Here is a 15,068-nt window from a genome sequence, read left to right as displayed (position 1 = left end):
GCTTTCTTGGTTGCTTGGGCTTTCTTTTGCTTGTGGTGGTTGCGGGGACTTCAAGGGCAAAATACTTTGACTTACGACCTGGAGCTTTTTCTGATTTCATCTAAAAGCCTGGGAAATTTTTGAACCCTTATGTTACGATTTAGCTTTGCACTATGTTTAACTGCGCAGTGGTTTCTGTACTGAAGGGTGAGCTAAGTAACCCGTGAGTCTTTTCCATGGCATTCAAATGTGAACTGGTGTATTTGAGCCAAACCCAATTATTTGCAAATGAATCAGTGCCACGCATCCTCAGGGGGAGGACTGTAATACCAAGTGCTGGTTTAAAATGTCATCTTTTCTGTGGGAGAATTCCATATAGGTAACATGTTAATTATTTTCAACCTCATTTTAGGCAAACAGAAATTGGAATTCACTGAAGTTTGCAAAGAAAATTCTACCTTTGATCAAAGCCATAGCAGATTTCAGCTTGTTCCATTTTGAAAGTCATGCGGATGTGAAAAGCAAGCTTTTCACTAATGTTTGGCATCTTAACCAGAGCTGGCACTCTTAGGCAGTGCTTTAATTATACATTATATTAACCAGTGTGAAATACTGAGCCTTATTAAGATAGCCAAAAGCCTTCTTTATAGTTGATTTATTAGAGCTTGAAATTAACTTTTCACAGTCCAGCTCAAATGGATCGTAGACATGGAAATTCAGCTCTGTCTACAGTAAGGTTCCCCACGGTTATCTCCACTGCTCTCCAGCCCCTTGCAATGCAGCTACCCTCTGTAAAGACCCCAGTGCCCAGACATGCCAAAACACAGGGCATCAGCTGTCAGCCTGATACCTCCATTATAAATGTCAGTGCCAATCTTGCAGTCACTTGGAATGGTCTCCTGAAGAAATGGAACTTTAAAAAAGTCACGTTTACCCTGGGCTCACCAGGGCGATCAGATATGTGGCTGGTGGGCTGCAGCAGGCTGGCTGATGCTGGAGATGTTCCACTCTGGTGTGTTTGTAGATAAGCATTTTTTCTCCTCCTGACACAGTACTTAGTCAGTATATGGCTGGGATGTCAGGAGCTCAGGCTGAAGTTCTAGACAAAGTCAATTGGTTAGAGGTGCTTTGTTGTCCCTCTGGCTCTTGGAGGCAGGTGCGGTGCTGAACCTTTGCCTCTTGAATAGCTACACAAAGGCTTTGAAGTTGGGCCTTCCAACATTTTCTCAGTAGTGTTTTTCTCCTCTTCAAAATAACAGTGTTACCTTCTACTTCATATGAGTTTTTAAAGCATTTTCTGAAGATGGGAGAGCGTCATCTTTCTTTGCCTCAGAAGAGCACCTATCAGCTTGCCAGGAGCCTGAATAAAAGGCAATTTTCTAGAAGATACTGATGACAAGTCTGGGTTTTTATGAATCTCTCCAAAGAGCAATGATGTGCACATTTTCCATTAGTTGTTGCACTGAGATGGTTTGGATTAACTTTAGGTACATGGAGATAACACAATAGCATTATCATGAGTTACTGTGTGATTACCACTGGTTCCAGTGGAGTTACCATTGGCATCGTTATCTTGCTGTTGCTGTGTAATTGCATCAATTATTTCACTGGTAACTGTGTAAAGACCTGAATGGCTAATTACTCACACTGCAGCACCTAGAAAAGTGGATGCTGAACGGTCACCAGCAATATTGTCCTGGCTGGTACAAAAGATGCACAGCAGTGCTCTCAGCTTTGCTGGCCAACCCCCTGCACAAGTGGTGGAGGGGAAGACAAGTGGTACTAAGGTCTCCTGCCCCTAAATACCTGCAGGTGCAAAGGTATTTCCTGCTTGAAGTGCTAATGGTGTTAAGTGGAGACAACTTCTGCAGGAATGTGTTGCTTTTCAGCCCTTCTTGATATTCTCACTAAAATGAGCAAAGCCATTAATGTCCTCAGCAGACACCTGGAGTCTGCTGGACTTAGTGTCTTATTGTCTCCCACACTCATGTGGGTTGGGATCTGGAAGGCAAGGTCTAATGAGACTGAAGCCGCAGTCTTTTTTCAGTCAGCAAAGCCTGTATATCCTTTCATTTGTCAATATTTAATGCCAGATAGCAGAAGACAGGAATAAGAGATTGTACCTCCTGCAGCATGCTCCAGCTGAAAGTGAGCTGCAGCAGAGCCAGGCCCATTACTTTAGAAAGGCAGCACAGAACAAGAGGTCTTAACATGCCCCAGAATATCTTCATGGGGCTTCAGTTCTCGTTATGATGGCAACATTGGACAGGATGCGGTGGCCCATTTCCTTGCAATAGCATGCAAGTATGAAGTAGGTGTCTGTAGTCAAGAGGCCTAGAGAATATCCATTCCGTGTACTTGCGCGCTCCACAAGAACATTTCCTAACATGACATAAGAAATCTGAGTCCTATTTCAAACAAACCAAAATATAATAACCCAGGAACAATGCCTTCAAGTATATTATATTGCATAAAAAGGAGCCAGCCATGGGCATCACTATTGTCCCAGGTCACTCAGATATCCCTATGGAGTTTGTAATTCCCACACTATGAGAAAAAATTAAATAGGACCCTCTAGCTGTATAGAGAGCTGAATTGTCCACCAGTCAGTGAGATGATATTCTTCAGCCAGCTGGGAGGACAGTGGCAGATGGTAATTTAACCTTGTACTTCATCTCCCAGCTAATTACAGAGAAGTAAGAGGACAGAAGACAGATGCAAGCCTGATGCGCCCTTGTGTCCCAATAGTCAGCCCACGCTTTGAATAAGATCTATTGCTAGGACATGCGTTTCAAACTCTTTAGAACTTCCTCCATTTTCCTTGTTCCTGTACCTAATCAGATATTTTGCTTGGTTTTTGTGATGAATATTGGTTGTTCACCTCTTGATTTTGTTAAAAACATTGTTAAAACAAGTCCATCATCTGTAGAGTAGTAGGGAGAGTTACAGATGTCTGCCAATTGAATATGGGGACTAGCTCCCACCGCGATGGCGTTTTAAACTTTTCTCCTGATAGTATGCTTCCAGTGACCTGCCACGCATTTTCAGATTTCCAAACTCTCAGATATCAGGTCTCTGATGAAATCAGTGGATCTGGAGCTCCCGCATCTTGTGCTTTGCTTCCATTTGATGCTGCAAGGCAAGGCATGGGTTTGGAGCTCTAGGTACTGCAAGATATCCTTTCCCCCTATTTAGGAGGACAAAAAAGAGAAGCAAAGTATTCAGAGCCATTAGCCAGCATGACCACGTCTTCTGTTTATCTCAAACAGCTTTCTACATCCTGTTTTTGTGATGTCCCCAGACAGGGGTCTTAGTTTTAGGTGACTGAAAGCTACTGCTTTTCCGTTTCCCGCAGGGCTGTCCTCGGGCAGAGCCCCCACACTTGCGGCTGCCGCACACCTCCCCTCCGCTGGCTTGTGCCTTCCCCCCTTGGTAGCCTCCTTCCCCACCACTCGGCCTTCTGTGGGATGGGCAGTTCTGCAGTGAGGAATGGTGCTTTACCATCCCATGTCTGAGTGGCAAAAGCAGGGAGAAGGAGACACAACATCTGGAGTAGATCTGTGGATTTAAATGATGCTTGGGTGGGAAGGGCATCCAATGATACTTTGGGCCTCTCCCTCAATGGCCAAAACCTTTTGGCTTTAAAACCTATCATCACGATTGCCTGCTCAGGAAAAGTCACATTTCTGCACCTGTGCTGTGCCCAGCAGCTCTTTTGCCTTCTTAGGGGTCCTTTGAGTTTTTAGGCTCTGTTGGTACTAAGGTACTCATCAGCATGGGCAGTGGTGTCACAGCCTTGCTACCAACGTGGCATCGGGGGGACCCTGCTTCTCATGTTAGAAGTAGCTCAGGAATGCCTGCGTCATTCTTTAGGGTGACTAATGTATTCTGTCAGCTCCTGAACGGATTGGAAATGCCATACCTCATAGAATTTGCAAGGTAGTTGGGACTTTTTTTTCTCTTTTTTTAATTACACTTTTACACTTGACTTGCCCAGAGAAGTTGTGTGTTGTGCACTGGGCTTACGGGAAGTAGGACCAAATTAGCGTGGGACAGGGGGAACAGCGGAGAGGCAGCTCCCTCCTGTTTAAATTAAAACTAAGCCACATCAGAATGTTGCCAATTAAAAATAAAATGAATGACTTTGCTCTCTCTGTAGGTGACCTGTCTCCACGATTTCTTTGGGGATGATGATGTGTTTATCGCCTGTGGTCCAGAAAAATTCCGCTATGCACAGGATGACTTTTCTCTGGATGAAAGCGGTAACATCAAACACACACTGATCTCTAGTTTGTGTTTTTATTTGATTTCCATTCAGTTGCAGTTCAGATAATAATGCTGCATGCTTTTGTTCTGTTTTTTAAGACCTAGTACATGGAATTTAACATCCTTTTGTGATACTTGTACAGTCAGTGGATATTATAATTGGGCAAATACTGACTGAGGTAGCCCAAGTCAGAGTAGATGGTCTCATACACTATTTGACATTTACTGCAAAATCTGATAGTGTATATCCTTTCAATTTTATCCAGTTGCAGTCAGATAGATACATTTTTCTTGAGAACTAAACAGTAGAAGATTCTTGTCCTTAAGTGAATATTAAAAAATGGGAACAAGCACAGTTAAAAAAAAAATCACTCTCTCCACTGCTTTCTTCTGCTGATTCAAAAAGCAGGACAATAATTCCCTTTTTGGGGGGGGGACGACTGGGACAGCACCATTCTTTGTCCCTGTTACAACTGCAAGCACAGATCTGTAACAATGTGAGTCTCTATGATCAGTTAACCCATGAAATCTTTGATTTCACAGAATGTTCAGAGCTTGCTTGTAGGAGTTACCACCTACCCCCACCTGGCAACTGTATACACTAACAGCGCAGGCTGTCTGCTGGTGCCAGTGACTGCAGCAAGAGTAAATTAATGTAAATTTGACCATTTAAAGCAAGGAGAAAATGTGGTCTCCAAACATTCGGGCTCATTTCCCGAAGCTCTGAGTATCCTGTATAAGGAACAGGAGCCCTATGATGTCTTATATGCTACAAACTGGCTCGGCACTGAAGACTGAAGAGGACTTTTGCTGTATACCAGGAAGTCAAGCAGCCTCTAATCTTCAAACACTGTATTTTTATCACTCCTTTTCAAGTCTGATTTTATTTGATGCTGGTACTTTTGACCTATGTACTCCAGATGAACCCATTTGATGGTCTTGGGTAATTCAAAGAAAGTTTCCAAGGTTCAGTTGAAACTTTGCAGGCAGAGAATAAAGCCAGGCTGGGGAAGCAATCTGTAATCTGAGCTTCATATTTAACACTCGGCAGTTGAGTCAGCTCCACGGGGAGTTCCACACTGTAAAACAGTTTGGATGCAATCCTAGCAGAACAATTTGATGAGAAGCCCAGCTCTCTGCCTACACTCCTGGTTACTACTGATTTTTCCAGCTTGGATTTCTGTAACAAAAATAAGCCAAGCCTGCTGTTGGGAAGGCACCGAGTAACTGCACCTCTCAGTGGTATTTTCAGGGGAGTAGGGATGCCCTGCACCTCTCAAGAAGCAGATGAGGAGCTATTAGCCAGCAGCGTTTTCCCATTATAGACCCATCATCCTTCGTTGTTACGAGTCAGATGCTGCAAGGAGAACTATGAGTCCTGAGTCTTGCAGATGAATGTCACTTACTAAAATCTCCTCTGTCATGGGGTACTTTTTCTTGCCTGTTTGGATGACGTGTGCTTGGATTACTGGTTATTATGTTCACTCTGGCAGGACATCAGGAAACAAAATGAGAAATAGCATGAGAGGATTATGTCATCTTTTTCCTCCCGACTGCCCACCACAGCTTCCGCCCTATAATCCCTGTTGCTGAGCACCTTCCAGATGATGTTGCTCTGTCTCATTCGTAGCAGCTGGTTTCAGCATCAGCCCAGGGAAATGTCACGCCTGTGATGTTTAGAGGCCTGTTTACACGAACTTCAGCACAGTCAGGTTTCCACCTTTAGAACCTTGTTTCAAGATGTCCAGGTGCTCAGTGATTGCCTCTGGTGTACTGACACTTGGCAGCGGCTGAGCTGGAGGAATTCCTCAGAGCCAGCCTTTCTGTGCTGGAAAATGCAAAGCTGTGTTTCTTTTCAAGGAATTGCTCCCCTGGGAAGAAAATAAATTTGAAAACTCTTGAAAAGACACAATATAAAGTGTTTTCACTTTTTAGGTTTGTTTTTTTAGGGAGTAATTCAGGTGACTAAACATAGATGTCTGACACCCTTTGAGACCCCTTTGGTTTCCGAGATACCCGCGTGATACATGATTGACAGATATCACACAGGGGCACCAGGAGACCCACGCTGCTGCAGGGAGGCTGCACTCTAGTGTATCTCAGATAGCATTTGGTGCCTATGGCTGGGCAAACGAATCGTGCTCTAAGATCGAAATGTTGCACAGTTTTTGTTAAACAGCTATATGTAAGAGCCTTGAAAAATACTACTTCTGCAGTGACTGAAGATGATTTTTCCCCATGTTTTGGCTTGGCTGGTTAACCCCAGGAGCAGTTATTTGCACACTCTCCCTCGTGGCTATTTCACAGTGTCTCATCAAACACTATATTCTTTAGTATCGAGGAGGGATAGTCTATCTTCCATACCTCCCCCCCGCCCCAGTCATTACTACTCTTCATGTATAAAAAATGGGGCTATATCGGTGCTGGAGCCCTACATGCCTTTCTGTGGCATCATCTGTGAGAAGTGAAGTACCTTTGAAAAAAAAAACACACAACTTTTTCTATCCCTGATTTACAGTTTCCAAAATCCATTTAGCAGGAGAGAGAATAAACTCACTGTAGGTTTAATTATCGCCATGCAGTATCGCTGGAGCACAGGGCATCCTCTCTTCATATTCTTGTACTGCTTGACCCAACAGCAAACTCTCTCACAAACCATCTGGAAGAAGAGACTGACTCTTGACTGTCTGAGAGGGAGGAAAGCCTGGGGAAAAATTTAAGGCAATTACATTTTCATAGATATACTGATATATAAATAAATAACACATACATTTAGATCAGACAACTTGTTTTCGATTGACCAATTATTTATCCTCTATGTGCTGCCTTAGTTGAGTCCCATTAGGGAATCCAGTCAAGGGAGTCCTCAGTCCAGCCCATGCATGCTGAGCTGAACTTTTCCATAAAAAACTGTCTGTATGTGGAACATCTAATTCACGTCTGTAAAAAAGACCTGTTTTTCACATCATGGTGAGGACAATCTGTTGTAGGAGATGAGGTGAGAGCAGTCAGCATTTGACAAAAAGGAAATCCCCTTTTTATTGCCTTCTTCTTAACTGGGTTAAGTTAATAACTTGAGGGGTGGAAAGTGCTTCTTCTGTTCGCTTTCAATGTAAATAAGCCTCGGTTTTGAAGATCTGGCATGCCTGAAATCCTGGGATACACAGAGGTTTGTTAGCATTTCAGTTCCCTTCTGCAGGACACTGTAGATCCATTCTTCCTGGCCTATTTATTTTTTAAGAAAACACAGTTGGGGTTCTCATCTGCTCATGTCTTTAAGTACATAAATCTACTAGACTTGTTTATACAAACCTTTCTGAAAGGGATGAGTGGCCAGGACAGAGGACGTGTTTTGTAAAACCATTTTGTCGTCTTTGCTTTCCACATCTGAAAAGTTGCAGCTTGTTGAAACCACAGAAGAGGTTGATTCAGGCTGGGGGAAAGCCTCCTGGGGCAGATGTCCCATCTGCCACTTAGAGACCTTTACGTCATGCCATGAGCTGTTTGCTGGCTTTTTGCACCTGCATTCCTACTACTAGGTCTTCATGGAAGGGTTACAGCAAATTAACTGTTTTTTTGGCCTGATTCTTCCCTCAGTCAGTGTTGACCATTTTCATTGTGCTCACTAGTTGGTGAGAACCAAAGCAAAGGGAAGGGCAGAAAATCTTTGGTAGGACACAGAATCGGAGGTGGGCTCTGCTAGGGAGCCAGCCTGATCTTGACGTACACTGTCCCAGCACCTCCTCTAGATGAGCAAAGCTGTTCTTCTTTTTGCCCTCCCCCTAAAAAGTCTCTTTTCTGCTCTGGACGAAATGTGGAGATACCAGCTTTTCCCTTGCCGTTGATGTTTTCTACAGCTCTTTGGAGACAAAGCGCTAAGCTGCCCATGGGTGTTTCATACCTGATGTCTGTAGGCAGCAAGAGTAGGTAGGGACATAACCACGGTTGCTATCTGTTTCCTCAGAGTGCCGGGTGATGAAAGGGAGCCCTGCGACTGCCACGGGCAGTAAGTCATCTCCCACCCCTCAGAAGAGCTCAGCGAAGAGTCCAGCCCCCATGCGCCGGAGCAAGTCTCCAGCCGATTCAGGTAACCATCAAGATGGTGAGTGATTGTTTTCTGGTGTCTGAATATTAACTGTGCTCAAAAGAAAAACATGTATTTTGTGCCTTTGGATACACTGACCTTGGGTGTTTGCATATGAAACTTTGGCATTTTTTAAAAACAAGAAGCTGGTGCTGGTCTACAGGGGCACTTAATAAATATTGGAGAGGAATTCTCTGGTCGGTTAAGTGCAGTTGTGGCTTTAGGTCATACCACCCACAGTCTCACAGCCTCCTGCCCTAACAAAATTTTAAAATACGTTTCCATTTCACAGGAAGGAAATCAAGACCCACATTGCTCCCGTATGTTCCCTATAGATATAGACTGATTTAGAATAACCTCCTGTGCAATGCAAATGTTAATTATTGTACAGGTCAGAAGCGTCCCCTTCTAATCATTATTTAAAGAAGACCAGTGACCTTGCAATTGGAGAACTGGTGATGGGTTTATTGATGTGACACTGAGACATTCATTCAGTATTAGAAGAGAAGGAAAATGGGAATCCTGATTTGCTGCAGCAGCTTGCACCACTTGAAATGCCTCCCTCCCTCTTCAGTAGCAACTGGATTGGCGGTGTAGCACACCTGGAGAGCTGCAGAGCCCTTAAATTAAAGGCTGGGTTGAATATCACACTTCTGGTAATTGATAGTTTCTAGAGTCATGATGGAGAGGGTGGATCTCTAGGTGTGTCGTCTCTCTGCCTGTTTTTTTCCAAGAGAACCAGACATGGCCTTTCACTAAAATGGCCAAATCACCAAATAAGCACTTCAGGATTCCAGGGAGCTTCATAGCTTAAATTCAAATGACCTATTAACACAGGTGATATAAAACAGAAATTGCTTTTCACTTTCACGGTAACACATTGCATATTGCATGTCAACACCACGCCACAGCCGACCATCAGTAGATACTGGATTACTGGATATGTCTCCTGACAGTATTCAGAAAGATTTTCCCCAGGAAGCAGTTAATTTGTTTAGGGTCTCTTGATGTTCTTCAGCTACTTAAAGAGACAATGTGAAATTGGTTGGCACATGCCAAGACTCTAATTTTTAAAAAAGTTATTTCTCTGTAAGGGACTCTGCATTCATAGAGTTTTCTTTCAAGATTCCAGTGTTGGCTATTCTTAAACTCAGGCTTGCTATAATCTAAAAAGCTCTTACAATCCCAAATGCATGGTAAAGTTGCATAGGTACATTGAAGGCATGATGGAAAATATGTTGGTGATTTAAAAAAAACCAAACAACTCCCATTCAATGATCTGGGAGTCAGTTCATGCATGAGTTGTGAAACAGCATTTAAATCTTCTCCATAAGCATCAGGTGCTAATTACCATCAGAACTAGACTTTTTTGCATGAACATATAGCCTAATGTGAAGTGGCAACTATTGTGTTCCTGATTTTAACTGATTGAATGACTCACAGGAACAAAATGGTGAGTCATCTGATGAAGTTTAATGAACACAGTTAGTAGAGCCTTTCAGAAGGAGATTAAAATAACCAGAAATGCTGAACAATAGCCAGCTCCTGGAGTTAAGGCCAATAATGAAGGACAAATCAGGTTTCTTTAATCCATCTAGACAAGGGTCTTTCGTACTTTCCTGTGATTTCAATACAGAAAAAAATGGCAGCCTGTCCTACTTAATGAGAATAAAAAATGACTGAACTCTCTCAGCGCTGGAAAGGTAATCAAAGACAGTTGTCTTCTCAGGACAGAGAGAAAAAAAAGAATACCATCTTGTGTTCTTGTTCCTTGAATTTGTAGTAAAGAAAGTGGGTCTACACATTACTTAAGAGTCAATATTTACATAAACAATCAACAGGCTTAGCTGGATTTTGAAGTTACCACATTAAAAAAGCAAGGAATGCTGAATGAAGCCTGATTAATAAAAGATGATCTGACCCATTTTTTTTTCAGCATTCTCACTTATTTCATTTGTGAAAGGATTTAAAAGCAGTTTTATTTCAAGTATATTAAATATTTTTGCTATGTGTTTGATCTCCTACCCATTTGTACCTTCTGTCTTTGCTGTCTTTCACTCTGCTATGGTTTTCATATCAGAACTTGGAGTTTCCTTGATTCTACATTATTAGTTTCTGTTCTTTTCAGTTCTTTTCCGTGTAGGTTTCTGTATCGTTTTTTCCACCATAGTCTGTAAGGCCATTGTGACATATCTGGGCACTGATGTAAATGCAGATTCTGAAGTAAATCTCCATGCTGCTTGAGTGAAAGAAGTCTGAACCCTCCTCATTACAAGCACACCGCAGTTACAGAAAAGGACATTATTTTCTTCCATTTCTCATCCTAATTATTCCATTTCCCTGTTAAAGCGTATGGGGAAATGGTACATTATTTATCAGCAGCAAAAATGAGAATGCAGTGGATTTACATGTGGACAGTGGTCCGCATGCATCACCCACAGAGGCAGCTAAGGCTTAAAGCATATTGTGCATGCACAACTGTGCCTCGCTCCTTGGCAAGAGCTTCTATGCTGCCAGCAGATAGTGGACAAAAGTAGTGAGTCACTGTTATAGCACAGAGAGAACAGAAAAAAATGCTTCAGCAGAGCCTGCTAGTGCTAATTCTGAGGATTAGTGCTAATATCTGAGGATAAAGTTGACAGCATGCCAACACTGCATCCGCTTTCTCTACCATTCACTGTAGGAATGCTTCCGATCTTTATGTGTCAACATAAATAAAACAATTCTCATTCAAAGCTGTGGAAATGCTTTGTGCCCGAACAGCAGCTATCCTCCACACAGGCTGGGGTATTCGGGGAGTCGTGTTTTATTTCAGTCTCCTCCACGGACTCACTCCGTGGCTTTGAGTGCATCATTTAAGCTGTTCATCCCTTCTTTCCCAATGGATCGTCCAAGACAGTGATAACCAATCTGTATAGAGAGCTCTGTAATCTACCCATGGAATCATGCACAGGAGAGAGCTTTGAGGCTCTTTATTTGGGACTTTTTGGGTATTCTGCAAGCATTTGGAGAATAATATTGCTAAAACCAAAGCTATTATCTCACAGATTGCCAGAGACAAATGACATCTCCAGCAGCAGAGTGGCTGCAGCATCTGCTCCAGACCTTCCAACAGAGGCAAGCCGCACTCTAGCAAGGCCACTTTCTCTACTGCAGTGGATCAGAGGCTGCTCCAGCAACCTGCACGCTCTCTAACGCATTCAATCCTGCCGCAGTAAACTGTCAGGATATGCAGGTGAATCATCATAGACTGTGTAGATCCCCATCTAAGTAGATTTGTCAGCCTGGAAGGTTTCTATGTAGGGATCTGCCTTCTGTGCCAAATGATCTCCATTCATCTTTGATATCCTTTGCTCCTTCTAGTTTTGGCTGTGGATTTAGTGATCTACTTCTCAATGAGAAACATAGATCCAGGTATAACTAGCTTTCTGGGAGAGACAGAGAGAGCGTACTGCTGGCTGGAGTCCAGTTTCCCCTGATGGCATCCAAAGCTTTGTTCCCGACTGTGGTCTCTGGGACCACCTCTGAGTCAGAACAACAGCAGAATACAGAAGGAAATATATGATATAGCATGTCTGTAAATCTAACACTGAAAAGAAAGCAGCTTCTAAGCCATTTAATTGCTCCTATCACCAGCTAGATGTGAACTGTAATGTATTCTTTGACTGTCTTGTTACAGCAGTCCGGGTAGTCAGCCGCCTAAGTAAGGGGTCAGCTCCTATTCCAAAATAACAAGTATTAACAGGGAGCAGCAAAGAACACATAAACAAAATATTTTGTTAAAAAATGTCAGGACAAAAGGCCACGCACAGAAGTGCAACCGCACAGAGAGTGCCAGCTCCCAGCTGCAGCCATTCGAGTTCACTGGTTGAATTGCTACCTTCTGCCAGAGGTAATTTGCCTCCTGCCTAGATGTGTCATGGCCTCACTGTGAAAAGCTCAATTCCCTCTAGGCAGCCAGAGCCCTTCAGCTCCAAGGATATTAAAAAAATGAGATAGCTAATCCACAGAAACATGTTAAACACTGTTTTCTTGGCACGGTACTTTTAGCTCTTTATTTACTATACAGTCATTTAAATGAATGAATGAAAATTAAATGAATGAATGAAGAATGAAGAAGTGTCTTGCTATAAGCAGATGGTAACAGACCACAGTCCTTATATTCCCAAGGGGAATCCTTTCTTCCTTCTCTCATTAACCCCCAACCCATACATACACCTTCTCAGCAATGCCAGTGTATTTCTGTTTTGATCCGGCTATTCCTCCAGACACGGTGCTGATGATTCCATCATGGGGCTGTTTTCACCTCTTGGTTCAGTTTGACTAGAAGGCCCTGGCTGCTTTGCCAGCAGTTCCCACCGGGCTTCCAATATATCCTTTAGTTTCCCATCTCTTTGGTGCTGGAGCTGTGTCTTTCGTCTATATCCTCCACCTAACTCCCCCACCATGTTGCTTCCAGCAAGGTGCGGTTAGCAAAATACAGCAGGATTTTACTTCTCCCTCTGCAAGAATGTATCCAAGTGCCTTTCTCTTCTCTGTCTCCCAAATGTTAGCTAGTAGAGCTGAGCTAGTTTCTCATATATTGGGTGTGAATTGAGACTGGAAGGGATTGGTGTCTCTGTCCGGCCTTAGTTGAGCTTGGGTTGTTGTGTTTTAGTATGGACTGAACATACTAAGAAAGACATGGGCAAACTAGGGAAAATTCAGAAGAAATTCCCTAGGGTTCAGAAACTGCTTTGGGAGGAAAGGTTGAAGGAAATTGACTGATTCAGCTTAGAAAAAACGAAGATTGAGAATTTAACACTCTTCAAATAAGGATCAATTTTCCAGGGATAGGACAGGACATTGGTTTAATCTTTAATAAGGGACATATAGATCAGATATTAGGAACACTTTTCAATTATAAGCATCTTAATCACTGAAGCAGGTCTCCTAGGGAGCCTGTGAGTCCCTGTCAGATTTGGGCTTTTAAAAAATAAGATCTCTATTGCGATGACCCAAATATATCTGATCCCAATTTAGAGCACAGAATTGGAGTTACAAAGCTTCTATGGTTATTTCTAGCCTCTATTTTTCTTTCTATGAAGTCAGCTTTGCTAAATGACATAGCTTAGAGCAATAAAATCCAGCCTAAACTATACCTGCAGTATACCATCCAATTCCTTCTCCTAACATGACAGAGGAAAACTGGGCATAAGGAGATAAGTCTCTGTGCTGCTGCTATGGTCCATGAGATTTAAATGAGGCAGGGTCAGCATGAGGTTTGGCAAAATTTCTTTAACAGACCATTCCAATAAGAAGTCAAACCAAACAAAAGACAGAGTTAAATCTCAGGGGAGAAATAGAGGGGAGAAAATAATGATGTCATTTGCCATTACTTCTTTGTTATAAAAATACGAATTTATCTTACAGTAACTCACATAACAAAAAAGGGTTCGGTTGTATAAATACGTGTGCTGTGATAGGAGACTTTTTTTAAAACCAGCATGATTTTAGTCCTTTGCAGTACAGAGCCACAGGTACCTGAGCTGAAATCTGAAAATGTCTTTCCCCAGCTTTGCCTTGATTTGGCTCAGGGAGCCTATGAACAGGGCTCTGAGCCACTGCTGCAGGACTTTAATGTCTCAATCCTCTAATGGAAGAGTTTGGACAGAGGGACAAAAGCATATTCACAAGTGTCGTGGTTTAACCCCAGCCGGCAGCTAAGCCCCACACGGCCGCTCGCTCACTCCCCCGCAGTGGGATGGGGGAGAGAATTGGAAGGGTGAAAGTGAGAAAACTCGCGGGTTGAGATAAAGACAGTTTAATAGGGAAAGCAAAAGCTGCGCACGCCAGCAAAGCAAAACGAGGAATTCATTCACTGCTTCCCACTGGCAGGCAGGGGTTCAGCCATCCCCAGAAAAGCAGGGCTCCGTCACGCCTAACAGTGACTTGGGAAGACAAACGCCATCACTCCGAACGTCCTCCCTTCCTCCTTCTTCCCCCAGCTTTGTATGCTGAGCATGACGTCATATGGTATGGAATATCCCTTTGGTCAGCTGGGGTCAGCTGTCCCAGCCGTGTCCCCTCCCAACTCCCTGTGCCCCCCAGCCTGCTCGCTGGTGGGGTGGGGTGAGGAGCAGAAAAGGCCTTGACTCTATGTAAGCACTGCTCAGCAGTAACGAAAACATCCCTGTGTTATCAACACTGTTTCCAGCCCAAATCCGAAACATAGCCCCGTACCAGCTACTATGAAGAAAATGAACTCTATCCCAGACCAAACCAGCACACCAAGGCAGCAGCAGTTAGCAAAACAGATACAGAACGTCAGTCTGTCCTGACTGCAGATCTGGCTCCCCAGGGTCATTATATATGAATGTGTTAAAAAGGCAGCAGATGTCTTTTGGATTGCACACAAGATAGAGCAGCTTGTTATCCCACTTGTGCTTACTTATGTTCTGCTAGCTGACAATCCACAGTACGCATCCAGCAGAAAGATCACCCTCACAAAACGTGATGAGAAAAGGGTGCCAACACTGCAGAACTGAGTGCTTGGAAGTTAGGAGGTGCCTGAGTGAAGTATGCCTGTGCAATCTGAATTCTTCCTGAATAAACACTACAATGACATCTTATTTTTCCCACAGGCTCCTCTGTCCTGGAAGGCAGGATGGCTTGTGCTCGCTAAATGAGCTGCTATTTCTACATTTGCTTTATGCTGTCCTTGTTCTGGTTGTTGCCTCTCTTTATTTTCTTGGTGACA

At 43.2% G+C, this 15,068-nt stretch overlaps 1 protein-coding gene across 2 annotated transcripts in view; it reads left to right on the top strand.

The window, feature by feature from the left end:
- Positions 1-15,068, top strand: part of DCX (doublecortin) — a 78,293-nt gene that overhangs the window by 53,645 nt on the left and 9,580 nt on the right. The window contains exons 4-5 of one of the 2 annotated variants that reach the window (XM_075161819.1): positions 4,139-4,241; positions 8,210-8,332. In XM_075161819.1, coding sequence (XP_075017920.1) covers positions 4,139-4,241; positions 8,210-8,332 — 226 coding nt within the window. Of the gene's footprint in view, positions 1-4,138; positions 4,242-8,209; positions 8,348-15,068 lie in introns of both variants that reach the window. The other variant, XM_075161818.1, reaches the window with a different exon arrangement.

Source organism: Calonectris borealis, chromosome 13 (assembly GCF_964195595.1).
Source record: "Calonectris borealis chromosome 13, bCalBor7.hap1.2, whole genome shotgun sequence".
NCBI classification, from domain to species: domain Eukaryota; kingdom Metazoa; phylum Chordata; class Aves; order Procellariiformes; family Procellariidae; genus Calonectris; species Calonectris borealis.
This window is presented reverse-complemented; position numbering and strand designations above follow the sequence as displayed.